Below are 27,127 nucleotides of genomic sequence, written 5' to 3'. Positions count from 1 at the left end.
CACAACGCGTTCAGCAGTGCTTCTGGCGACAGTCGGTTTATCCGTGAGCATGTTTTCGCTCAAGCAAATGTTGTCCCAAATGCCGCAAAAGCGTCTCCGTCGACTACATTAAACGATTATAACAAGAAAGCATGAAAAGTTATAGGCATGAATCAGCGAGGTCAAAAAGTCATTGGCTTTGCTTGTCACGTATCATTTTTCACGATTTGTTAAATCGTAGGAAATCGTTTCGGCAAATATTCGTGAATTTTTGTTTAACAAAATGAATTTTCTATTAGAAACAAAAAATACATAAATTGTGGCAAAATGCTTTGAGTATAAATTTAATTATTGACTAAACGAGATTGAATCTTCGAAAATACTTTATAGCATGAACGAATAACAAAGATTCAGATTCGTCAACAGTTGTGAAAAATCATACTTGGCCAAAAAAACCATCTTATCTTCGTTACAAAATAATATCATGGCGTTTTTAGAATATCTACGTGTATAACTTAATAAAAACGATAAATTGACTGTCCATGGTAAATGCGCTCACGCGTAAGAGAAACAAATTGCGCATCCCAATATCCGAGCTTCAGTAATGTCAAATTCAGCACCGGTACAGCACGTCGAATAATCCTTATGTTTTTCGTTAGCAAGCGTTACCTTAGAAAGATAAATATGTTATAAAATCGTGATACAAACATTAGAATTATAGTTAGATTTTTTCTTATGTCATAATTGCACGATTTCAATTGACACACGAACATTCTCCGAGGAATGAAAGATAAATCTGATCGATTGCGAGAAAAGTCATCAAACTGTAACTCTCAGTGCAATGACAGTTTGAAAGAATTTGTTAAAATCGAACAAAAAGCCCATGTTTTTTATACTCGTTTCTCCTATCACCGAGAAACCGTTCGATACTTCGTCGCAATTGACACCATTCAATTAATAGAACAATCGTCGTTTATTTCTACCCACTAAATGTCTTGTAGGTCATAAACTACAACTTAGGATCACGTTCTTATGATATTCTCGTGTTATACTTAGTGTTGTAATTCTATCACATCTCAAAAGTATTGCTGTAAACTGCCTTTTTTTCTCTTCAACATGCAGTCGCTTATGAAAATATCTGGTCTTGTTATTTCACCCTATTCCTACTGGCCAATTTTGTTTTGTGAAATCATCAGTTTGAACCCTTCAAAAGGAATTTTATGACGTTTTTTTGGCCTTGAAGAATTGAAGAATTTTTATCTTTTCTCAAAAATGTGTAGTAATACACGTCCAACTAAAAACCTCTACAAATGGCGACCAGCTCAGCTTCACAAGTGAGGGGAAATCGCCAATCTCGAGTGATACGTATCCGGGGTAGTTCTACCAAGGGATAAAATGTTGAAATTTATTCAGAAACGACGTGAAATGAGATAGTGACAACCGTGAAGCCTAAAATTTTAAAATATCGCAAAGTCTTTCCAAAACAATTGTAAATAAATATTATAGGATTGCAGAAAAATGTTGAGCAACGAAAAATTTCGACAGAGACGAAAACAATGTAGATGTAGCAGCAGGGAAGGGGGGATTCGAAGTTTTCAATTAGAAGGATTGAAATAATTCATGACATTCGTAGAGGATGACGAAAATGTTATTCCTTAACATATACATTTATTTATAACTATGATACAGTCTCACACGCATTGATTTCTTATCGTATCGTTTCTCGGTTCTTCGCTTCTTTTACTCTTTTTTCCTCCTCTCTCTCTCTCTCTTCAGACTATTCTTTCTCACGCCTGGCCTAGATTAATCTATTCATCCTCGTTCTTCGAACAAACAAGTGGTGCCAAGTCTTTCCATTTTGCCGCTCTTTATACAACGATGATAGAGGAACACGTTCGGATCGTTTTTTTTTTAATTTTTTAAAATTTTTTGTGTTAAACACATTTTTTCCGTCGAACGTATGTTCCGGACACGAAACTTTGTATAAGTTTTTTTTGCCATTGCACGAACAAAATTCGATCTCGTAATGTGCGTCGAAGGGACATTGAATGCACGGAGAAAAGAAATGGAAAAATGAAGCGTATCGTGCTCACTGAGCAATTCGTTTCAAAGATAAATCAAAGTCACTTGTAAAAGAAGTAAATTTTTCTAGAGTTATTTAGTTTCAACAAAACTTTTGCCAATTTACAAGGAAGATTTTTCAACACTGAGTCCAGCAAAAAAATTGAAACTGGTTAAAATGAAAAAAAAAAAAAAAAAAAAAAAAAACAAGTACAATTTTTCAAAGATTTAGTTTATTATAAAAACGTTGAATTCTACATTTTTTTTTGTATTTGATTTTCAATATGATTTAAGAGAATCTCGTCGATATATATCATTTTTTTGGCTACTCGTAACGGACCTCAAAAAACAAGACTTCGATTTTATTTATCCTTTTGTTACTGATGAGCGTCGAGAGTTTGTGGCGTTTCACAAGGTTGTTTCAACTCAAAAAAATAGAAGAATGATTGAAATTTTTGCAAATAAAAATGTATATCTTCGTCGAAGCAGTTACGTGGCTATCACAGCATGTTCTTTTCATTTTTCAGCAACGCGTGCAATTTGTTTGTTTTTGTTTTTATTTAAATCGCTACCGCATTTTCACGATCCACACTCTGGTCATTTTATTCATTTTCTTGTTTCATCCTGTTCTTTCTCACTACTCTAAAATGGCAGTCTACACGCAAGTGAGTCGTCAATTCCATGGTTCAACACTTTTATCAAATGATTTTTATTTTTACGCTCGCAATCGTGTTTGACAAAAATTTGAGAAAAAAAAGAACAAACCCAAATAAGACGACAGATTCAAGTGGCGAAGATCGAATTGGGACCTTTTACTTTTCAGTTCCCTCAATGAACAGACCCAGAATTTGCAAGGAGGCCCCCCCGAGCCTCTTCGCTTACATCTATTTCCTTATAAAATATTTTGACATACACATTATCGATGCTAAAATCAAATTGGTTGACACGAATGACGAATTACCGTGTAGCAAACGATTTTTCCTCTCTTTCATTTTTCTCGTTTTTTTTTTCATAAAACCACAAAAGACAATTGTATTGATAGACACCTCGATCTCCTTCGTCAGTTAATTGTCGAAAAAAAACGTGGCCAGCGCGTCTAATTTCACTATTAAACACTTTGTCGAATTTTCCACAATCGTTCCTCCTCGTTCGTATTTCAATCCAGCTTGCACCTAATAAAGCCAAAATTAAAAAAAAAAAATCATTTTTCAGATATATTTGTGTTCGATGAAAAAAATGGTTTCACGAGGCTGTTTGAGATCGGATATTCCGCCAAAAGCTTTGCAAGTTAAATTCGCTAGACGAAAAAATCTTTTCGAATCCAACCGGGAAAAAAACACATTTTTGAAAAAAAAGCTTCGCTCATGGCCACCATGAAAAAACGATACAAAAAACGTTCGTTCTGAAGCTTTCTTTTATCTCATCGTAGTCAATTTTGCTCATTTTGACGTTACGAGTCGTGTATCGCATGAATCATTGTTCGTGATAATTGGGAGGAGACTGGAAGCGCGTGAAGCATACGCATACAATATGGAATGTTTTTACTCGTACCAGATATTATTCAATTTAGATTTGTCCAGATATTTTTAATGTGATTATTTTTCAATGTATTTATTTGATATTTCGTGCTGATTAATGGTATTATCAAGAAGAATCCCAAAATAGAACAACGATTAAAGAGCAATTAACGACTCGTGCCCTCTCTCGACGAAATTACAAGCATATCGATTAAAAATAAAAAGAAACCAAAATAAAGTTAACAAAAAAAAAACGTGTCGTTTTATTAAAACGATTGACAATCGAGGGTTGCCGAGCCACACATCACTAAAAAAAAAAGATAACGAAAATTCTTCGTAGAAAAAGAAAAATTTGTAATATCAATATACAAGTTATATAAACTTAATATCGTAGAAATGTATTATGTAATATTGGATCGCTCGTCTTATTTATTTTTCGGTTACTTCTTCTTCTTCTCGTTTGTATTTATTTTTTATTTTTTTGTTTTTTTTTCTTTTCATTGATAAAAACCTATGGACTTAAAAACTCTAAGTTCAGTAGCAAAATATTACACTTCTTCCTCCCTCTCTCCCTTTCCCTCTTTCTCTCTCTTTCTCTCTCTCAACTTCGTCACATTTCGTTCGTGTTTTTATTACCCTTTTAATTCTTTTCTTCTTCTCTTATTACTTCAGTATTTTTTTGTTTATTTTATTTTCATTTCATTTTTTCTTCTCAATTATTCGTTTAGTCGGTGTGACAAGCTGAAATGAGTGTACACACACAGTGTATGAATTATATTCGTAACGTAGCATCTGCAACGTTGAAGTACAACGTTTTCGTATCTCGCCGAGTCCTCGTTTCCTTTTCTTACAACACGCGAATATACAATTCAAATTCCGTCAAAATAATAAAAATATTTAAAAAAAAAAGAAAATATACGAAGATTTGATAATACGTTCATTCAAAACCCGAAAAGGTGTACACTGCGTGTACAAGCTATTCGCAAAATCTTCTACACACTCTCATCCTAATTATACACTCAGTTGTGTCTCGCCAAATACAATTCGTTACATTTGTTTTCTTCATAAGATAATCGATCGCTAACGGTTAATAATTTTTTTCTCTTTTTCCTTACTTATTTATTTCCCCGCATTTTGCATATTTTTCTGTTTCACAGTCGACTTGGAGCAACGCTAAAATTTGAAAGTATAATTATAAAAAATTTTGGTAATAAAAATAGAAATATCTCTGACGAGGAAAAATTGTCTCGAATTGGTGAAAATCCGCCCTTCGTCAAGGAGCTCTTTAAATCGTAAAGAATTTTGCAATAATCTGAATATAATTTATACATACATTTCAAAATGAAAAAAAATATATATATTTTTTTTCATCTTTGTTTTAAAATTTCCAATTTCTTCTTGAAACTGCTCGCCCACTTATCACTTACAGAATATTTTTTTCTCTCTTGGCGTACACTAAAACGTTTGATATCGCTTCTTAGTACTTATTTCAATTTTCGTTCATCCAAAATAGTCTCAATTCTAAAATAATGAAATGAAAAAAACGCTCGTTTAAAACTCAATTCGTGTACCAAACCTCTTTTCATGGGGAATAATCAAAAGATTCTAACATTTTTAAATGTTTACGCCCAATTTTCTTAACTCAAAAGTCTGCGCTCGATAATCATTCTCGATTTGTTATCAACACATATCTCTAGCGTCACGTCCGACGTACGAAAATTATATTCTCATTCAGATTTTATAGGTTGGCATTTTCTCGTTATTTCCACAAATATCGTTCTCGAAACTTAGCCCTGTGACGGTTTACTAGATCGATTACGAAATATAACGCGTCTCGTTGCGAACGCCTCGCACAACCGACAACATATATAATATTTTTTGTATATATAATATATATTTATATAGTTGCTTTTTTCTTACGTTGATATTAGTATATAAGATATTCTGTGTTTTTTTTTTTCATCTTCTTCGCAAAAATTGTTTTCGCGCAGCATCTTCATCATTTTGTGAGAAGTTACGGTTTTTTTTCTCTTTTTCTCTCGTTCGTTCTCTAAATCTTAGTAAGAGTAGCGATTAGTTAAGATAAGACACCTTAATACGTAGCGATAATTCTGTTCACATCTTCTCCTTTGTAGGAAGCAGATTTTTGTGTTTTTTTCATCTTTTCTGTTACATTTTTCATTTTTGTCTTTCGTTGGTCTCATCGTTAAATCAAAGTTAACCGATTTTCTCATTCTCGATCAATAAATTCAATACCGTCGATCCAATTTGATTTTTCACCGTCAATATGTAATTGACAGCGCGATTTCTCACACTCTCAGACATTGAAGCCCTTGCAAAATAGGAAACCGATTTGTGCAGTGACACGATAACTTTCTTTTTTCATTTCAATGTTTCGAAAAAAACTTATTACGATACGCCCTTTGTTCGGTTTCCCCTCTTTTTTCTCACTTTTGGCGCATTCAACAAATATTTACATACTCCAAATTTCATCTCATATTCTTTCGTCTGTTGAAAAAGAAGACAAACCTTCACAATAGCCATTCGTGGGTTTGAAATACACTCGACGGTTTCGTGAACTAATGAAATTCATCTTCGTTTGGTCCAACTCAAATTTCTGGTAAACAAGAAAAAAAGAGAATCGCAATTGCGATTTTAAATACATTAATCAACAACAAAACACACAAAAAAACAACTTTTCTCGCAGGAAGAAGTTGAAATCAACAAAAAGTTCAAGAAAATAAACAACAATTCCAATCTGTTAGAAATAAAAGAGAATTTTCGTCATTTTCTCATTTCAACTCTGAATGGTGCCAGACCAGTCGAATACGACCGTTGAAAAATACTGGAGAAACAATTTTTGCAAAAAAAAAATCATCATTTCAAAACGTAATCGCGAATAATTTTCGACAGTTTTTCATTAAAAAATCAAAGCAATAACGAGTATGTATGCTAATTTTTTTTTTTTTTCAATCGTCACTAACACTCGACATTTCTTGTAACTCTTACATGTACACAAACATATATACACATCAATATGTATATAATATTGAGAAATTTTTACATTTTCGTTACCAGGCAAAAATTTTATTTGAAGAAAGTCAATTTCGCGATTTGATTGAAACAAGAAAAAATCGGATATCTATCATTTATTGCGAATATCGATTCATAATGACAGAATGTTACTGCGAAACGGTTTGAATAGAATTTAAAAAAAAACTGATTTTTTCAAATTTTCATTAAATCTCAATATCCCGATTAGATTAAAATTCGGACCGAGACCGCAGGTGTTGAATATTCTTCAAATTATTTTAATTCCGTTACAAGGCAGCAAATATCTTATGTACTGCTTAAGATATTGTTCAATTTTTTTCTTTTTTGGCGTAGTATGATAAGTCATGATAATCGTGGTTGCCTCACCGAAATATCGACACAGATACATAGGTTCGTGTACGTATACATTAATTAGTTTTTTATCGTCGTTGATTGATCGAAAACATCGTAGTTTCTGATTTCCCAAGATTTTTGGGTTACTTTTTCGTCCGTCGGATCGAGCGCCTAGACCAACGTTTCGTAAAACGTTCCGCGTGTAATTGATTACTTTTGAGAATGAAAAACGTCTTCTACAACGATTGATTTAGCCCTTTTCTTTTCCCTTGGATGTGTCACGTTTCACGCGTCATCCTAAAACTTTCCTAACCCTAAAACGCCTTCTCGTTGGCAATTAACGACATGACTGTTGTGAGACCAGCAAAGTACCATCGTAATGGCAAAATTTTTCTTTCGTTTTTCCTCTATTATCCGAATTTTGAACACTTCTTTTCTCTCACTATCACCCAGCTCTTGTCTCGTCTTTTTAAACATTACATTTTAAGTTTCACTCTTATTCCTCTGATTCCTTAAATTCTCATGAAATTTCGCGATCTAGATCAACATGTATCGATATTACTACGGACATTCACATGGATTTTGAACGTCTTAATGCGAGAAATACGAACAATTGTCCCGTCCAGCAGTAGCAGATCGTTTTTTTCCTCGTTCTTGGTGTCGGTTCTTCTCAACTTACAATGATCATTCTATCGATTATCCCTCCATTTCCTCATCCTTACTTTTGTCGTTTTTCCTTTTTCTTTTTAGCTTCGATTGTGTTTCAGTTTTCTATTAATCATTCGCGTTATTCGGAGACGCTTTTCCGTCTCGTTGTTAATTATTTTTAAAAGTCGACTTAAGACATCGAGGAACAGGGTAAACGGGGTGAACCCATTTGCGTTAAAACTCGATCGAGCCATTGCAACGGCCCGTTTAAATGCAATTCGATCCAACACGGTGTCGAAGTCACCGTCTGACGACGATACTCCGCACCCCAACCTTTTACAAAACTCATTCGTATAGTGCACATTCTGGTTAATTGATAAACCGCTTCGAAACCTTGTGAAACTGATTGCGATAGCAGCGCTGCAAATTCCTGGTTATTGAAGATCTTCAAATTACAAGCTGTGAATACAAAATCGAGACGTCATCAGAAAAAATTTTCTTCACTTTTCAATGTTAACAAACAAATTACTTCCAAGTTATAAATAATAATTCTCAAATCCGGATATTTCATTCATTCGAAGATGCAGCAGCATCCTTTGAAATAAAAATGCTAAAATAAAAGTTTGAAGTGAGGATTTACCTGGTGGTATTTTGCAGACTGTAGCGGGATGCCAACCATAGCGTTGATTGCAATTCGGGCTCTGAACAAATATGCTAGAATCGGAGAGACATTCCGCGAATACTTCCCCACCGATGTAATAGAGTCTAACGCCTTTACCGATGTGTCGTCTCGTCTGTTCGACAACGGTGTTTCGATTGACATTGGATAGAAGACCGAGACAGAAACGCTCGGAGTTACTTGGATCCGTGAAGCCATCGACAGTTATGCTTGGTTGCGAGGCGTGGAACGTTTCTCCGACTCTTGTGTTGAGTTCGTAATAGCTTATGGAACACCTGCAAAGAACAAAGAATATTTTCAGAAGCCAAAATATTTAAAAAAAAAAAAAAAAAAAAAAAAAAAAAATGCAATCAAGTTCTTCAGAGCGTATGAAATTCGTGAACAAATTCCGATTTCTATATTCTCGATAATTAAAAAAATTAAATCTACAGCGAAAACTGTGTTTGTTGATGAATCATCATAGAACAAAGTGTCGAATGCACTTATTTTATAGTTCATTACCAGAACGCTGGTTCGCAGTACATGACCGGTTGAGCGTCTACGGGACTAGGTGAGAGACGCGAAAGTGACATGTTATCGTTGTGATCCATGTTATCACCGTCTTCGCTTATGTAACCTGGTGGTGGTGTGTCTGCTGGTGGATCCATAGATCCTGGTGCAGGATGTGGCGAACCCTGAACACTACCGAGGCTCCCGACACTCGCCGGACTCGTTGCCTGCATACTCTGCAAAAAATAATATCCGAAATCAATTCGATTGAAGACAAATTACAGTAACACATTCGTAACCTCAAACTGTTATTTCGTTTCATTGAAATTTCAACAAAAGGACGAAAAAATACGAAAAAAAAAAAAAATAAAAAAAATTGGCGAAAGAGCTTATAAAAAAAATTGGTTTGAGAAATGTTTGAGAGAACCTCAACCAGAAGCAAATAAATTGAAACGTTGTTTCAATCCCGAAAGGCCGGAAAATCGTGATTGCTACGAATTCAGTGTAAAAGTGCTGAATGAAGAAATGGAATTGAGAAAATCTGATTTACAAAAGCTCAACGACCGAGATGCAAATGATGACTTCGCTCAAAGTGCAGGAAAAAGGAGGAACAAACCTGCATTCCTTGGTACGGATTATTTGGTTGTTGCTGTTGCGGGGACTGGGCTAGCCCCTGTTGATTATTGTGTTGATGGTTCAACGTTGCGTGGAAGCTCGTGTTCTCGGGCACACTTACGCTAAGCTCTTCGAGGGAAGTATTGTATAATACGGATTCGTCGCCAGATAGATTGTGCCTCGGTACCAGGATAGCCGGTAAAACTGCAAAGAAAACGAAAGATTATGAGCAGCATGAAAAAAAGTGTCTGAGAAAATAAAAATGGCGAGCATTTTTACTCAAATAATAAATTCTACGATTTTTCTTTCTTTCTCATTGTGTCTGTTTCAATGACGCTTTTTCCAAAAAATTTTCCTCGGTCTACTATTACGATTGAATGATTTTTTTCCATCCTCTCACCTGGCGTTTGTATTCGCTGATAGTGATAAGGATTGACGCAGACCTCGTCGCGTTTCTGGGTAAAGGCGTACTCGCAGTGTTCGATAGCTCTTAGCTCGTGATGAGATTGGAGATCCGGCCAACGCCACAGACGACAATAGATCACGTGAGGCAGCCCTTTGCCTCGAACACCCTGGACCCCGTTATCGCCCACACCCCCGGGGCTTGGTCTGTTGATGAATTATGAAAAAATAAAAACGAAAGCGTTTTAAACAAAATGAAGAATTTTTGATGAATTATGAAAAAAAAAAAAAAAAAAAAAAACATTTTTAGAGTTGAAAAATTTGCGATACAAAAAGGGGTATTTGCCGAACCAACGAGTTTTCTCGTCACATTGACATTCGATTCTGGAGTTTTGGTATTCGAATGAAGAGAAAATAATAAGCCGGCCTTGAACGAAAAAAGCTGGCATGTGCATCGATGTTCCGTTGAGAATTCGGGCCGAGAATAAACGAGAATTCGGAATACAAAAAATTGTGATTCGCTCTGTTTTTTTTTATTTTTTTTATTTTATTTTTTTCTATTCCGACTCCACCGATCGACGTTTCGAAGGATTGGGTAATTGGGTTGAAGCTTCAGACGTCAAACTGTCGAGCTTTTGTTGTACTCCCGCAATCGAGCCGATCGACGGAGACAAAATGATAACAACAAATTTTCGGAAGGGCAGAAAAATATCGGCGAAGTATCGCGACGCGTTTTTGCTCGGGTTATATCGAGAAAAAAGTTTCCCCGGATATTTATACGTCGAAGAGAGAGAATCACTCGAATATCTGAGGCCATCGGTGTGACTGAATAGAACATGAAAGGAAAATGAAAGTTTATTACGAAAGCGAGCTCGAATTAATGGAATAAATTAAAAAGAATATTTCGTGGAAGTGAATGAACTATTCAAACAGTTTCATTCCCTCCGCGACGTTCCTTCCTTCACCATTTTATCAACGGCTAAAACGGGCGGGGAGCGTTGTGCAATAAAAATTTCGCAAAGACATTAATACATGTGCTCGAAGCCGAAACATAATTCGACACTGCGGCGAAACTCCCCCGGGTATTAATTCGAACAAACATAATAATCCGGCTTGAGCGAAGAGATTAAAAAAAAAAGGAGGAAATTCTAAACGATATCTAAACGGTTGGCCATAAATTAAAATACACATAGCCGGACGGTCGAGGTCAACGGACAACTCGGGACATGAGTCAACGATCAACGCTGAATAAAAAATAGTCAAATAGAAACTTCGAAGAAAGAGTTCCGTGCTGGTACAGAGATGTCGAGGAAAAAACGTGAAATTTGTATCACGTGGGTGCGAAGAATCTCGTTAAAAATCTTGGCCACTTCGAGGAATAATTCTATGGTAACTTCAATGAAACGTCAGCCCGTTAATAGCCCGCCCTCGAGTATACTGGGCGAAAGGCAAAAGCGCTTTTCATCGCGAACGCCTCGTGGACGTGAATTCGCTAAAACGTGCTTCGAAATTAAGTGTCTGGTAACGACACCGGGAAATTCATTTTTCTCGAGCGAGTCTTCCATTCCTTCGCACACGACAGGCCCCAAGTAATTTCAGAGTATTAGTAATTATTCAATAGAATTGGAGGTGCGAAAACATTTTTAAAAAAACACATTCAAAGTTTGACCGAAGCATAAACCGAATTAAAATAAAAATCAAGTAAATATAAAATTCCCAATAAAAGCTTCAACACGTCATTAATATCGTGCTCGCAAGTGCACGATTTAACAAACAGAAGCCATCAAAAGCAGGCAAGTCTAATTAAATTCGATTTTTTAAAAGTTATCAACCGCGAATACAAATTCATCCCAACGAAGCTCTCGGAGATTCGAATATTTTGGAGACCCCTTATTTATCATAATCTCAAATAGAACGTTGCTCGTAGGCTCCCCAAGTTCCGAACAATGGAACAAAGGAGGCCAATATGGAAAGACGTCGATGATGGCCGGGGCGGCGGCAAAACGATTTCGGTGTGTTTCTTATAAACAGAAAACATCTTGAGTGAGTCAATGAGAGACAGAGAGATCGAGCTCGTGATATCATCAACACGTACACACGGGGAGAGGGCGCTTCAGAAAAATAAAGAAAAATAAAGACGATTGAAAAAAAACGATGAAGAGTTATCGGCCGGAGGATATCATAAAGTATACACGAGAATTTATGTAATTCATGCGCACGTATATAATTATATTTTGTTTGATATTATTCAGGAAAACCTGTAAGGGCGTATCTCGGATCACTCGACAAGTGAAATTGAGTCAATTTCGTCGTTTTTCTCAACAGCAATGAACTCGTAAAGATATAAATATATGTATATACACTTATATCGGTAGATTTTGCTCGGTACAACACGAAGAAAAAGACGACGGGCCAATTCAGCTCGGGCGTCGTTCGCGCATCCAGCCATAACACATTCAATCTCCGATTACTCTCAATCCTTGTGACATAATTTACGACCTATATAACGCTCATGACTCACGGAAATCCTTCTTCGACCAGCATTTGCCAAATGGCCGTAACATCGAAGCCAACCGCGTGTAGAAAACCATCAACTTTTCCTCTCATCTTTTCGGCACATCGAAAAACTCGTTCTCCGAAGTCTCAAGGTGCTAAAGTTCACTCGGTAAAACATTCACTGGGAAGCTTTCTTCCCTGTTTTTATTGTTTCTTTTACAACTGTGGAAAATATTTCATTGAAGCTTAAAAAAAACGCGAACACGAGTGAATTGGCCCAAAATGAGACGCGAAGGCGACCCCCGATTCACCGTAGAACAACATTTTTTTGTGTATCAAACCTCGCACGATTTTATTTTTAAACGCCATTCTACATTTTATCAATTTCTCGTTAAACAGATTCATATTTGAACGCGAAATCTCAAAGTTTTTGGAACTTTATTCGCAAGCGTTTCACAGATCTCACTTCTGATCGAAGCTAAAATTTTGAGGTTATGTAAATCGACGCTAACACTCTTTATGAAAACCAATGTCTTTTTATTCGATCCTATACGAAGTTGCTAATTCGTTGGATGCAATGTCACAAATTTCACAGTTTTGATAAACCGGTAAAATGCAGAATGAAATTTTGCAATTATTCGTTGCGCGGATGGAAAAAAATGTGCGCCGCGATCGTCGTCCAAACGTTCGGGGAGTTGAAGAGCGGGTGAAAGCATCGTTCGAGCGCCTGCCTTTGTCGTAATGTTTACAAACAGACCTTTGGTCGTTTCAATACGAATCAAACGAGTGTCTGTCTTTTTTGAATCGGTAATAGTATTTTTCTTTCGTCATTTTTTCGTCTCATTGGTCGGCTTCGAATCGATCTGACGAGCGAGGGGATTCATAAATCCTGATTGTTTTATAACGTGAATCGAATAATCGATATTATCCGCGAAAATACGTGCAAAGATTGTCCGTTGATGTCGAATCGAGAGACTCTCCGGCAGGTCTGATTCAGTGGAGTTTTTAACTTCGTCCGACCGGCTCGATGTAATATTCATCGAAAGTGGTCTCGCGCCGGTACACGAAGCATCTAAAAACAACTGTGCGAAGCGCACGGTTTCCAGCATTTTCGTCCAGTCCCGATTCCGTATTTCAACTATTCATTTACATAGACATTTCCATGAATTATGTGCCATTCGAGAGTGCATGGAGCGCTCGTCCCGAGACCTTTTCAAGCGCGAGGGAGCAGCACCGATTTCAAATAAAAAAATATGCACTCTGGTTATATTCACGTCGTGCGGATACGAGCAGGTCGATTGAAATTATAGTTCTAACTCGATTGTACCTAACGACTTATTCGTTTAAAAAAATTGAACAAATCGATCGAATCTCATCCGCGTCGATGACGCATTTTCTAGGCATTCGATAAAAATCGCGCGAAATAGAGCAGTAACGAGGCGAACTGCTCCCGAAAATCTGACACCGAATAAACACGTCGTTCAGCAGCTCATATTTGTTTGTATTGAAAAACAGAGCTGCCAGTGTAAATTTGCGAGTAAGCTTTCGCTGATCCTGAAGCATATAAATATAATTGAATCCTGTTTGTGACAGGCGATCCCATGCAGCCGAGGACGATGAGAATCGAAACGGAAGCTCACAGACACACGCATGCAGGTACAGCAAAGAATAGTGTAATACAGTGATACACTCGGGTGGGAGCCTCTCGATTTCGATGGTCGTCGTATTCTCGGTTATTTTATCCGATTTGTTCGACGGAGCGAGCAGCAACTCCACCCGGGAATGAGCGCGTTCTGAATCGTCCGTAAACTTTCGGTTGGCCAATTTTCAACGGGGACGATACCCGCGCGCCGTATTGTTCATCGAGAATATCGCTCAATAACCGCAACGTACTACACTGCACGATGCCCTCTAACCAAATAAACGTTTTAATGAATGAAATATTTCCTGCATTTTCACACACTCGATTGAGTCTGCTAAATAAATCCTCTGGCGAATTTTATTTTCCAGTGTGGTTCGACGGGTTATGTGAAAATTCGATGTGCTCGAGCCTCGCGTTATGAAAATGCCGTTATCATCGCGTTACGCAACGCTCAGCATCATTTTTATTTTCGTATTATTTTCGCAGGAAGCTGAACACTCGTGTCGCCGTTTCGATTAATCGAGCAAATTGTTTGAACGATCAATTGGCCAATCATCACGAATTTATTAATTTATCGATTTTATCATTAATGGAGTCATTAAGCAAAAATAAAAACAGTTACGAATTTGACGATGGAGATGACGCTGAATAATTCAACTAAATATCCAATTTTGTTCCCTGCTGATTTAGCAATTCGTAGCTTTTCAACTTACACTCAACAATTCGTGAAATAAAAAATTGCTGAATTACCAATCTTTTTTTCGTTCATTTCGTTGGACTCGCAAACTTCAGCTTCGTCCCATGAGCTAGACTGGGACGAGAGAAAAGGCGCGCGTTTTTTTTTAAAATGAGTGATCAGTGGACATGGAATTTCGACATTTTCGGTTCTGGTCGAGAATGGAGTTTCCTAACGATGGAAAATCGTCAAAAATAACGAAGAGAATTTTTTTGTTGTAATCGCTGTGAAAAATAGCAATAAAAGTACGAATGGATCGGTGACGATGGTAACAACTTATTCGACGTGGCAGAGAGTGTGAATGTTTCTGGCGACCGGTTCGGCGAGGCGAATAATTTTACGGTTTAGCGAAGATCGCGCGCGCGTTCGTCAAAGTTTATTTTACGAGAGGAGCGCGCGCGGAGTCTCGTCGGAACTGTATAACATTTACGGGAGGCGGGCAAACCGCGAAAACCGGTTTTTAAATTGTCTGCAAAAGGTAGGTCAGTTATCGTCCGAGATAATTCGTGGTCGACTGTGGGGGAAGGAAGACGCGCGAAATCCTTTGCCTTCTTCAGGTGGACACGCTCCGCATGCGTACACCCGCGATCAAAGTCAAACGTTTCAGCAGCGAAAACATTGCCAGGATATGACACTGAAGTTTCCAACGTTGGAGCCCAACGAAATGATCTAGAAAAACTCTCAAATAATTCCAGTAAATCTCCAATTTTGTTTCCTGCCGAATTTCCAATTCGTCATTTCTCAAGCCACATCAATAATTCGTGAAATAAAAAAATAATGAATTATAAATCTTTTTTTCTTTCATTTCGTTGAACTCCAACGTTGAAAACTTCAGCGTCGTTGCCAGGATCGTTTTCTCTCGAAAGTATTTTCAAGAGCCGCAACAAAACGTTGAAAAAATAAGCTACTGGAAAATTAATATTGATCCACGTTCCTAGAACGCGGAGAATTTTCCTCGTGACGGGAATGCGAATGGGGAAAAATATTTCCCCATTCGCTCCTTCCAAGTTTTCATTTCCAAGTTTTCACGCTTTCTTTTCGTTCGCTTATAATATTCGTGGTAGCCCGAAAGAATGATCACAAATTACAACAGCTGATGGGAAGAGTGCGGCGTTCGAGCAGACGGAGACGCACTCAAGAACATTCGCAATGTACAAACGCGCGAGAGAAAAAAAAAAAAAGAGAGGGAGACAACAAAAATATCTTCCGTACTAAAACGTTTCATGTGGCAGATAAGATGTCGAAGGCGAGAACGTCGCTGACACGATACCGGTATGAGATAAGCTATCGGTTTTATAGAGCCGGCTTGAATTTCCTGATTGTATATTGCGTATCACTGTTACGGGGCATTCCGTGTCGAATTCATGGGTTGATGAACCTTTGAGAGCTTTTTTTGTCCGTGTCATTGGGTCGGGGGAGAGGCGAGAAACAGTTTTTTGTTCTCTCCTCAAAGAGTCTCGCAAGAGATTGAAAAAAGAAAGTTGGCTCAATTTTTTCCCTCGATCGAACGCACTTGCGGAAGCACTGAAATGTCGAATGTCGCATGAAAATAAGAAAAAAAAGAGAGAGAGAGAGAGAGAGAGAGAGAGCAACAAAACTGAACTGAGCCTCACGAAAAATCCACTTCTTCAAAACTGACTGGTAAACGCAGGAACGCAACGAAAAGCTCAACTGTCATCAAACGTCCCATGTGCGCAACAGCCGGATTATAATATATAATCGGCTGATCATTAAAAAATGCTCAGCATGCCCCAGACACAAGGACAACGGGATTAGTGCGAGCGAGAAAAGAAAAAGTTGACGCCAACGGGAAAACGTGCCAGTAGTATTTTGCATTTTAATGCGAATCGCTCGCTTTTTTCCACATCGATAACGAATACCATTGCAACGTGTTTTTCGCGGAGAGAAAAAGCTCATTGAAACGTTCGAATTCGGGGGGTAAAGATTGTCGAACAAAATGAATGAAAACCGACGATTAAACGTGGCCGGAAAGCGTCACGAGAGAAAACATTTTTAAACGTACTCAGCAAAGGAGTTATTGTCTCGAGCGTCTCGCAGGTATTGAAATCCGTAAAACCGGCGAAAACTCACCGAAAACAACACACTTTATTGCTTCCTTTCACACAACAACGACTTCGCTCCCTCGCGCACTACACTCCGACGAATAAATGAGAGCCAGGACTTTGTGAAAAGGAGCGAGGTTGAAAAATGAAAATAAGTGATAAAAACGTGGGGACTTATTCAAAGGGAAAGATCACGACGATCGGCAGCGACGAATGCCGCCACGAGACTTGGCGAACTCACGTTTCAACGAGTCATTTTCGAACTGCTGCTGCTGCTGCTGCTGCTGCTAGCTTGATAGTAAAAACTGTACAGCGATCCGCACACGCATGTATGTAATCATCAATACGTCCATGTGTGTCGCGCGTACACAATCATTTTTGTACATACAGCCACAGAGAGAGAGAGAGAGAGAGAGAGAGAGAGAGAGAGAGAGAGAGCGCGAGTATCGAGATTACATACGAAAATATAACATCTTATATACACAAGATCGTTTGCGCATATACGAATTCTGAAATGTGCACGAGTGTGCGTGTACGTCGCTTGAAAGTATGTATAAATGATCTACAAGTACGGAGCAAATAGCAAAGGCGCCGATTGATACGTCCTTCGACGACTTCTCAAGTTTTCTCGAGCTCCCAAGAGGCTCTCTCGCATAATTTCACGACGAGGAAAGACTCCGGAATAAAAAAAACGCCCCATAAAAATAGATAACGAGACGAAGACAAATGAGCTGAGATTGAAAATCCCCGCGGTTTATCGAGCGACGTTTCAAGTGGTTCAACGAAAAGGTGGTGGATCGAGAGCGTTGCTTTGTTGGAATAAAAGAGATTTTCAAGAAATTTGAGGGGTTTCGTTGATACTAAAATTCTCTATGAAATTTTCTTTTCCGGGCAACATTTGAACGCTTGAAACTGATGAGTCCTCAATGAAGGGAGCCCAGCGAAGATCAATCGTTGGTGAAAAATATTTCGTTCAGTTTTTACAATAAAAAAATTTTATTTCCTCAAGGATCGCACTTGCTTATCGTCTTTGAGAAGATGCAACGGCGGTTAAACGACGGTGACGTAACCCTCGCCTCTCGGAGAAAACGTCGAGGATGTCGACGAAGCACGGCAGAAGGTGCGGACAGCAAATTTTCTACCGTTATGTGGAAACTGAGCGTAGGTGAAGTCGCATCGAACTAATCGATTGCCGGTGGTCCTTCGCCGGGGGGCCAGGGACGAACCACCTCGTCCAATATCGAGCTCTCTGTTCTCTCTAAATTATAATGGATTTACGGATTAATGAGAAGCCCATGGCTGACGGGGCACATGATTCGTTGGATTTCTGCGACAGGCGGAGCTTCGGGTCCATTTTGACGTTTGTTTTGGCTCTCGACGACGTTACACCGTGCGTGTTTCTCTCCACTGTCGGTCGACGATTCGCGCGATCGAGGGGGCATTCTTTTCGCTAATCGATCCAAGTATCGGTCCGTCGTCTGCGCGGGAGGCGTTGCGAGATGCACGCGGAGCAAGCGAGGATAAAGAAAGCGCGCGGCGTCTACGGGGTGGAAAGTGATTGGCGTCAAGCCGAGAACGTCTCTCTGAGAGGGAACCTTTCATAATCCAGGAATAAATGCCCGCCTCGCTGATTCCCCTGATTCGTAGTGAATGCAACTTTCATACGTGTGAATTACGTGCGCGACACTGAATCGAGCATGCACATTAAAATCCGGTTTTATCCGACGATTCGCATTGCCGGGAAAATCCCTTACGGAACGATCTCGGTCGAGCGGGCCCGAAAAAGCTCCGCTTTTCGAGCAGGACTGCTGCAGACGAGCCAGGATTGCTTTTGGGCGACGGGGTCAACGATCCGCCGCCCTGGCGAGAGCGCCCTCGGGACCGAGCCGCGAAAAAACAAGACTGCTTTAGCAGGAAAAACAAGACGTTTTAGCAGGAAAACTTTTCTCCCCCTCGCCATCTCACGCTCCCATTGGCAAGCGGTTCGAGAGTGTGCGTCGAGTGTCAAAAAAACGCCGAAAGCGCTTCGCCCGTTAAGAATCAAGACTTTCCGCGTTTCCTCGCGATTCTCCTTCAAAGGTCTCATTGAACAAAAGCATTGAGCTTTTCGCGGTTCGACCCTCGAGTTTGCACATCCAGCAGGCTGTTTCCATCCCGACAATAATTAACCAACGTGCACGTACGCGTGTAACGATTTTATGCAAGCCTGCGTGAGATCCTGGCAACATGGCCAGCCCCCCGCGACACGAGCTCGTTCCTCGTTACCCCGAAACTCGTATACGTTTATGTACACACAGACGAGGAGTAGCGTGCCGGAGCGCGCATACACCTGAAAGGACGCTTCGTACGCGGTCTAAAGAGCGACGGAGACGGAGCGGCCCGGGGGCGGAGGGGGATCCCTCCCGCCTATTATAGTTTACAGTTCCGCGGAGCTGATATTGGGGTAGGTCGGGAGCTCGGCTCTCCGTTACGTCTGAGCTTTCCGCGCGTATACATGTATCGAGCTCTCGTCTCTCTCTTTCTTTCGATCGCACGCCCACCGAGCACATTTTGATGCATCAGCGGACTCGGGGATCGCGCTCGCGACATGTGCACGCGCAGGAGTGACGGAAATTTATCTCTTCACACTGGCGTAACGATGCAGCGCGAGTGTTTACGTCCCATTCGACGGGTTTCTATGACAAAGGTCATCCCGGATTAGCGATGCCGTTTTGCTCGAGGAATTTCCTCGAAGCGAATGGAAACGAATTCGGGTGCTGGGACTGATCAATCATTTTTTTACGTTTCCCGTGATTTTACTCGCCCGATTTTCGGCGATCCCACCGCTCGATCGGTGGGCCTGGCGATCGGTTGCCAGGGAAATAGAAAACTACGATAAGCGCAGATTAATGGGGGCGTGAGGATGCGATAACAGGAAGAGACGATGCGGTGAGCGATGAATTCGCACAGAGTTGACGAAAGAAGAAGCTCAGAGTCGCGTGAAATTGAGTTTTTCTTTTGTTTATTCATTCTCGAGAGTGAGAGAAAGACGAAACGCTATTTTTAGTGTTTTCGTTCCTGCTCGTTTTATTTGTGTTGTTCAACGAGCCACTCGCTCCACGGCGACGGAGAGGATGAAAGAGGCTTCGCGTTTCGTCGTATCCTGTTCCCGCAGTGCCGAACGTCTTTGAAACGTGAATATATTTCCGGAGAAGTTTCCTCGCGCGTGATAAAAGATTGATAAGCATTTTTGTCGTGTGCGTACGAGCACGAAGGTTATAACGTAATTGATTCCGCTTTCAGCGCCGAGGAGATCGCCTCCGACACAGAGAAACGCATTTCTTCTTGAAATTTGATGAAAAATTGAAATATTTATCGAGACTCGCATCCACGCGTTGTCGCAAAAAACGAATGTAAAGTTTTTAGCCGAAAAACAGTCACCGATCGCTCGTACCGGCGAGCCACAATTGAGCTTTTGCCCAGTTTTACATAAATGCATATATGCAAAGGACTCGAATTCAACGTCCTTTCTTTTGCCTCGCGTATTTTTCGACGATACAAAAATAATGACGTGCACCGACTCGTCCCATCGACGATTAATCCCGAGACTTGCGTAACGAAACGCAAAAGCATTCTCTGTACAGTTAAGCGTCGTTACGAACGACAGCCAGAGGGGCGCAAGTGCCTCGAATGACGTCGGGATTCTTCGATTCGCTTCCCTTACGTCACCGAGCATCGTTTTAAGGTCGACCTATCGCGAACTTCATTATTAGATGCAAACGCGATATTTTTTATTCGATAGTTAAAGTGCACGGGGAAAGGCCTGCTAAATTTTCGGGCGCATCATCGACTCGTTATAACAATAAATAATCGATAAAATTTACAAACTTAACACCACAGCCTACGGAGAGCGCGCTCCAACAGAGATTTGAGCCAGGAATAAATAATTTTCTCGATTAGATGTTTTTTTAAAATTCTCAAATGTTAAAAAAATCATAACTGAGATAAAAATCTTCGATTCGGTCGAGTAATTACGTGGCCCGTCGTCGTCTGGCTGCGCGCAGCGCGGTGGCAACGCTGCTTAGCCTCGAACAACGCTGAACGGTTTGAATATGTGAACTATCAAACCGTTTTCATTGAATTGTGGAACCGAGGCTGCTTCTTATCCGAGAAACAGAATGCTGTGGGAAAAGTAAATCCGTTTGAAGATAATGTTTCTGGCCAAGCCGAACATTGCGTCGATCCATGGTCAAACATAATCCTCCTCGCACAAAGCGATGGTAAATGGTAAGCAAACGAGACAGCGTTGCCACATGTGAGCAAAATCAGAGTGACATTAAAGAACTTTATGACAAATAATGTTCCATAAATCATCACGACAAACACATGGAAAATTATGGGCTTTCGTAACACAAATAAAATAATATATAAATCCATCATCTATAGGTTATTTAAAGTTTGCAAAATAATAGGGTGTCTCTTGACTAGCTGCGACAGGTCAACCTTAACGAAGATATTGAATCGGATGAGAGTGGTCATGACGACGCGAAGTTTCCAACGTTCGAGTCCAACGAAATGAACGAAAAATACGTTTGTAAATCACCAATTTTTTATTTCACGAATCGTTGGTGCAGCTTGAAAGACTAAGAATCGCAAATTTGGCAGGGAACAAAATAGGAGAATTACTGGAATTATTGGAGAGTTTTTTTTCGATCATTTCGTTGGACTCGAACGTTGGAAACTTCAGCGTCATGTGGTCATGCTGCAAAACCGTAAATGGCATCGTCGAGGCTTCGATCAACAGATTCCTTCCCGAGACATTCCGCTTTTCAACTGTTATCGTGAATAAAAGAGACGAAATACCCGAATCGAGCTAATTTTTCCTCGGTTTTTATCGCCCCGTCGATCGCTCCCACTCGCGTTTTCTTTTATTTCCATTCGCATTTATCTCACTCGCACGAGTTTTCTCGCTCTCACGAGGCCCGTTGAGATCAAACGAAAAACAGAACGCGCGACGACGAGCTGTACGAGTTTACACCACAAAAGTGATCCACGCGCTCTCCTCGATGCGTGCCACCACCGCCGCGCATCTATCGCAACGAAATAGTGAAAATAGTTGTTCCATCGAACTCCCGCCGGAGCGACGGGACTGCAAATTGCGCGCTTTGAATCTGGACTCGCTTATACCTACCAGAATTTCGGCCGGAGATCGATAAACAATCGGGCACGTTGAGGGAACGTGATACCAAATTCGACGCGTACGCATATATATTTTTCGTGTCGATTAAATGCGCGTGTTTGTATATTCGAAGAAACAATGAAAACGTTTATAAACGAGACCAAAGTGCTTTCGGCTTGAGCCTGCCGCCACTTTCCTTCCTATTTTTCCGCCCCCTCTCGCGGTGGGCGAAGGATCGAGTCGCCTTCGTCCACCTACCACTCGAAGCAACTCCGACCATGCAGGGAAACCAAGTCTCACTCCGATCCACAAAGCGAATCAAATGACGAGCCCAGCGCGGCTTCGGGGGAGGGCCGATTCCTGAAATTTCGGAACTCTCCCAAATCCTCGAAGATCAGACCGACCGAGAGCAGGATGCTCGATGCTCGGAACTTTGTTTCGGGCTCAACCTCCGGGCCAGCCAGGCCCGGACAAAAAGGAATCTCCCCCCCGGTCCTTCCCCAGGTTCTCGAAGGACCTTCAAGCCCCTGATTCTCGGGTCGCTTCGTCCGAAAATTCGACACGCGATCGAGCAGCTATTTTTGAAGATCGAAGGGGAATTACTACGAAAGCATGTTCGATGAGGCCGAGACCGAGCCCGAGAGTCGTGTACGACACGAGAACGATGAGTATAATAAAGCGACGCATTGCACGTGCTGAGCAGCGATGACGTCCTTCGGCGAGTACCTAATGACGATGCCACCAGTGCGCTGGCTTCGGCTCACGCTTCTTTCGCGTCGCTGTACGTAAGCCTGCGTTACCGTGTGGCCTGTGTGCGTGCGTGTGTGCATATTCATATTATGTGCAACGTGAGAGAAGCGAGAGGCGAGCAGCAGCGTCTCCGCAAGTTAGCGTTATGTTTATACGCTTCGTTACATAACGTTCGCAATTATCGGATTTTATATTCGACTAACTCGCATTACTGCACCTATAACAAGTACGTATCAACTGGATACATTGTATCGAGTTTGCTTGGCCGACTGCAACGCTGGCTTTTTCGATATATAATAGTATTACGTGTTAAATGAGTGATCAACGTACTTGTGAATGTTCGAAGCGCTTTTCGAACTCGTTTAGTCAATTTTTAGAGCTCGCTTCGAGTGTATGCTCGGCTCGTGGAGCGAGGGACGCTGTTCCCTGCTCTCGAATGGGGTGTTGCACATTTTTTCAAAACCGTTTTAAACGGAGGCCCATCGTGCCCGAAGGATCGTATTTTACGGGTGTCTAAATTCGCTCGAGTTTTACACTTCCTGATTCAAGATATTCTCACTGTAGATTAACGTCGGAGTTATTATTTATTCGAAATTGTAAATACATTTTTTCAACTGACTGACTTACGGTGGCTGAACCCGAAATTTCGTTCGTCCCTGGCGAGCCGAGGAACGAATTACACAGAAATATTTCAAATCGAAGGATTTTCGCGCTTCGAAAGACAAAATCCCAATTTTAAAGAGTGTGTCTCAAGGCACGAAAATGCCTGTGAAGTAGTTCCGCCAATAAATGAACTCTCCGAGTTTTAAAAGTCTATCTTTTTTTTCCTCGCTGCAAAAAAATCGTGAACAAAAGCCAAAAAATCCGGCTGCCACAGGGGATGACCCCCTTAATAAAATAAATGATAAAAGTCCACAAATGTGATAAAAATTTGGATTGGAGACACTTGAAAAAGAAATGAGAAAGAAAAAAAAACGATTCTTAAAATCGAGTTATAAAATTTACATTGCATTTTCATTAATAAATATTGACGTTTCTCGTTTACTTTTTACAAAACCTATCTTAAGCGTGCTTTTTAATATTTTTTCTTACATCCCGTAAAATATTCCTTCGACCGAATGAGATTTCGCGTTGGGGGCGAATTCGGTGAACTTGGTAGTATTTTTTCATGCTGGAGTACAAATGGTGGTTTCGTTGAATTATTCAGTATAAGCAACGAAAGCTTTTTCGACGATTTTTCTTCGGATTTCAACGCGTTCCTTTTGTGAGTTTTGTGAGGCGAGACAAAATATTTTTTGCGAATTTTCACGGTAAATTTTTCGAGGAAAGTCGACTGGAAAATGGCAATCGAAAAATACTTGAAATTCAACTTTTCTGGCAGCCAATCAGCGTGAAATTTCCTGTAGACTGATGCTCCGAGTGCTCATACGCTCATTACATATTCTACTTTATTATTTTATTATCTCCCTTCTCGTGTTGGATCGTTCGGGATTACTCGTTTCAATCGAGGACGCAGAAACGCATGATTAATAATTATATAGCCGACAAGCTTGATTTACGACGCGAGAGAGAGAGAGAGGAACGACGTCTCCGTAATATTGTTGCACATGTAAGTACGCGCATAGGGAATAAAGTTTCAATTACAGGATGAACCAGAGATTTAAACAGCAGCTAGTTCATTCGAGATTCCTTTATGTGGCTCTCAATTATATTCGTTTTTTACGCCAATCTCTAAACGCAACGGATATGAAGCGTGTTGTGCGACGAAGGATTTTTTTATGCCCTTTTCTTCTCGACTTATCCAAAAACAAGGAAAAATCGAATCGCGATGAGGATAAATTAGGAAAATTTGACAGGCGAGTCACTCGATTAACAATAAGTTAAAAAACTTCTGCTCAAGTTGAAAAGTTGAAGTTCTTTTCAGCATATTTTCGTGTCTTTTTATCCTTTGATCTGGACATTGAGAAATAGTTTGTATCGAAACTGATCAATCGTCAAATATATAAAATGCATTAATTTTGGAGATTACTAAATCTGAGAAAAAATGTATAATTTTTTGCAACTTCGTAGTGTTCGATCGAAGAGAAAATGTTGATTGAATATCTGTGTAGATTAATGTTGGCATACGTACGAGCTATAAATATAAATTCTATAAAGACTTAATTGTGCGTCGAACAGATTCGGCATTCATTGTTTGAAGGAAGAGGCCGACACGAGAGCCAGGAACATATTTAGGCGCAACACCAATGGGCGAGGGGCGAGCGAGGCTCGCTTCGCCAAAATCAAAACACGAGAGACCCCCGGAAGAGCGGCAGCGCACACGGCCGATTAGGTTCTGTCATTTTTCCATTTATTCAAGTCTATTAATAGGTATAAAGAACGTTGGAACAGTGAAATAAATGAATTTTAGTTTGGTTTAATAAGTTTCAATTTGAGAGAAAAAGAACGAATAAAAATTATTCGACTCATGCCGCTGCCCGCCATAATGATAGCTCACGAGTGTTTATACTTTCAGCCACTCGATTAACGCAGCACGAAATCGAGATATCATCTTTTCCCACAGACTTTCTTCGCCCTTCTTTTTCTCCAGCCCCCCATCCTTCTTCTCGCAGTCACTGCTTAAAAACTTATTTTAGTAAGAAATCAACTTTCCGGATCGTAATTATCGTGGAATGGCAAAAAACAAAATTGCGTTTTTTTTACACGTCGAAATAGACTCAACCGAGGAGTTCAAATGAATATTGAATATTGGACGAATTTTCGCCAGCTGTCAAATTATTTTTTTCTCACGTTATAGAGACTACGAGAACAAAACAAAAAAAAAGCAAACAAATTTGTCAATCTTGAAAATCATAAAAACCCCATTGAGTTTCGAGGATTAAAGTTTTTCTTATAGTTGACAGTTTCAACGAATTTTTATTTTGTATCCGTTGAGACTTCAGACACTGAATCAAAAAGAATTGTGATTAGAACGATAAAAAAGGTAATAACGGTAAGAGACCAAACATGATACGAACTTCACTGGTAAATGGAGATTTTAAAAATAGGTAAAGAAAGTTCCAGTCGATAATGAATTCAATTAATTTTTTTCATGCATCACCGTATAAATAAACAGCATTGAAGCTTCTTTAATTCGAGAAAAAAATATTTTTTTTGTCATTCAAGAAATGTTTGAGTTTATTCGAATTTGACGAAGTCAAGGCAAGGAATAAAAAAAATTTAATAAAGATAAATGCCGAGAGGAAATCGGAGTGAAGCTCGAAAAATCGGAGGAAGGATTTTGTTGCATTTCAACGATACAAACTCGCGTACGATCTATATCTATACTAACGTGCAAATACGTACGACGATATATGTACCCAGGCAAAAGCAGTGCCAAATTTAATTTGATCGCTATCAAAGTGTTACAATTGCATTTTGACACGATACACGACTAATAGAGTTTCAACACATTTTTATTTATTTTCAGTGCTATTTACGACCGTGAGAATTTAGCTAATGGCGTTTTCGCGTTCCGAGATTCACTGTCAAGTTAAACGAGTCATGAAAGATCGATAATTTTTGTTGTTTTGTTTTTTCATCGAAAAAATGAAAGTTGCAAACCAATAATGGGGGACTGAAGTGGGGGGAGGGGGGGAAGGAAAAAAAGAAAAACACGGAGTCACGCGCGCAAATATAACGGTAGGATAAACGTACCTTGGTATGGTAATGCACTTGGTGGTGCAGCTCTGTGTCGTGATGGCCTTCTCGAGTTCGTCGAGGCCAGCCGATTTTTTGAGCTTCTTCACGAGGCTCTTAACGGCCTTCTCGCTCCATTTGTCCTCGCCCTCGGCCTTCTTCCAGCCCAGCAACCGCTTGACAATTGGCGGATTAAAGCTGGGCAGCATCGAAGTCATCATTTGAGCTCGATAATACCGTCGCGGGCCGCATCGGGCCTGCCGAAACTTATCGCACAAACGAAATTCACAATATACTATATAGATAACAGCGTAAAGACGAGCAAAAAAAGTCACCGAAACTCTCGCGCACACGCGAATACGTTTTTTCTCTTGCGCTCTCTCTCTCTCCCTCTTTCTTTATGGCCAAAAAAACCGAGCGGATTACGAACAAAACTTATAAAATTTTTACTGGTTTTTGTTTTTTTTTCGCGAAATTCAATCCGATTTATAATTTCTTTGGTGAAAACTTAATGTCGTGATTTAACAGACCCTCGAGTTTTCAACGGAGCGTCAAAACAAACGCGTAAACCCTTGGAGCACGGGCGGCGAAAACTTTGTCAAAGCCGCCATTTTGTGTCTCGACTCTATAACTCTATATAACCGGCTCGGACTCGATCGGTCGAACTCGGCTGAACTCGGAGCCTTTTTCATCCCCACCTACTTGAATCTCTCTTTTTCTTTTCGCCCCGCGAGATATATCCCCACTCCTGCAGCTTTTGTCTACCGGCTTGAGCTTCGATCGATGTTTGTATCATTGTTTTTATCACGTTTTATCGCTTATTCATT

General features: G+C 40.0%; 1 protein-coding gene across 1 annotated transcript; it reads right to left on the bottom strand.

Moving 5' to 3' along the window:
* Nucleotides 1–1,609: 1,609 nt before the first annotated feature.
* Smox (Smad on X) lies at nucleotides 1,610–26,911 on the bottom strand. Its single transcript, XM_043429513.1, has 6 exons — nucleotides 26,319–26,911; nucleotides 9,776–9,984; nucleotides 9,377–9,579; nucleotides 8,773–8,996; nucleotides 8,233–8,546; nucleotides 1,610–8,051 (listed from the first exon to the last, which is right to left on the bottom strand). The coding sequence occupies exons 1-6, from the start codon at nucleotides 26,519–26,521 to the stop codon at nucleotides 7,783–7,785; spliced, it is 1,422 nt and encodes a 473-aa protein (XP_043285448.1). The 5' UTR covers nucleotides 26,522–26,911; the 3' UTR covers nucleotides 1,610–7,782.
* Nucleotides 26,912–27,127: the final 216 nt, after the last annotated feature.

Source organism: Venturia canescens, chromosome 9 (assembly GCF_019457755.1).
Source record: "Venturia canescens isolate UGA chromosome 9, ASM1945775v1, whole genome shotgun sequence".
Lineage (NCBI taxonomy): Eukaryota > Metazoa > Arthropoda > Insecta > Hymenoptera > Ichneumonidae > Venturia > Venturia canescens.
This window is presented reverse-complemented; position numbering and strand designations above follow the sequence as displayed.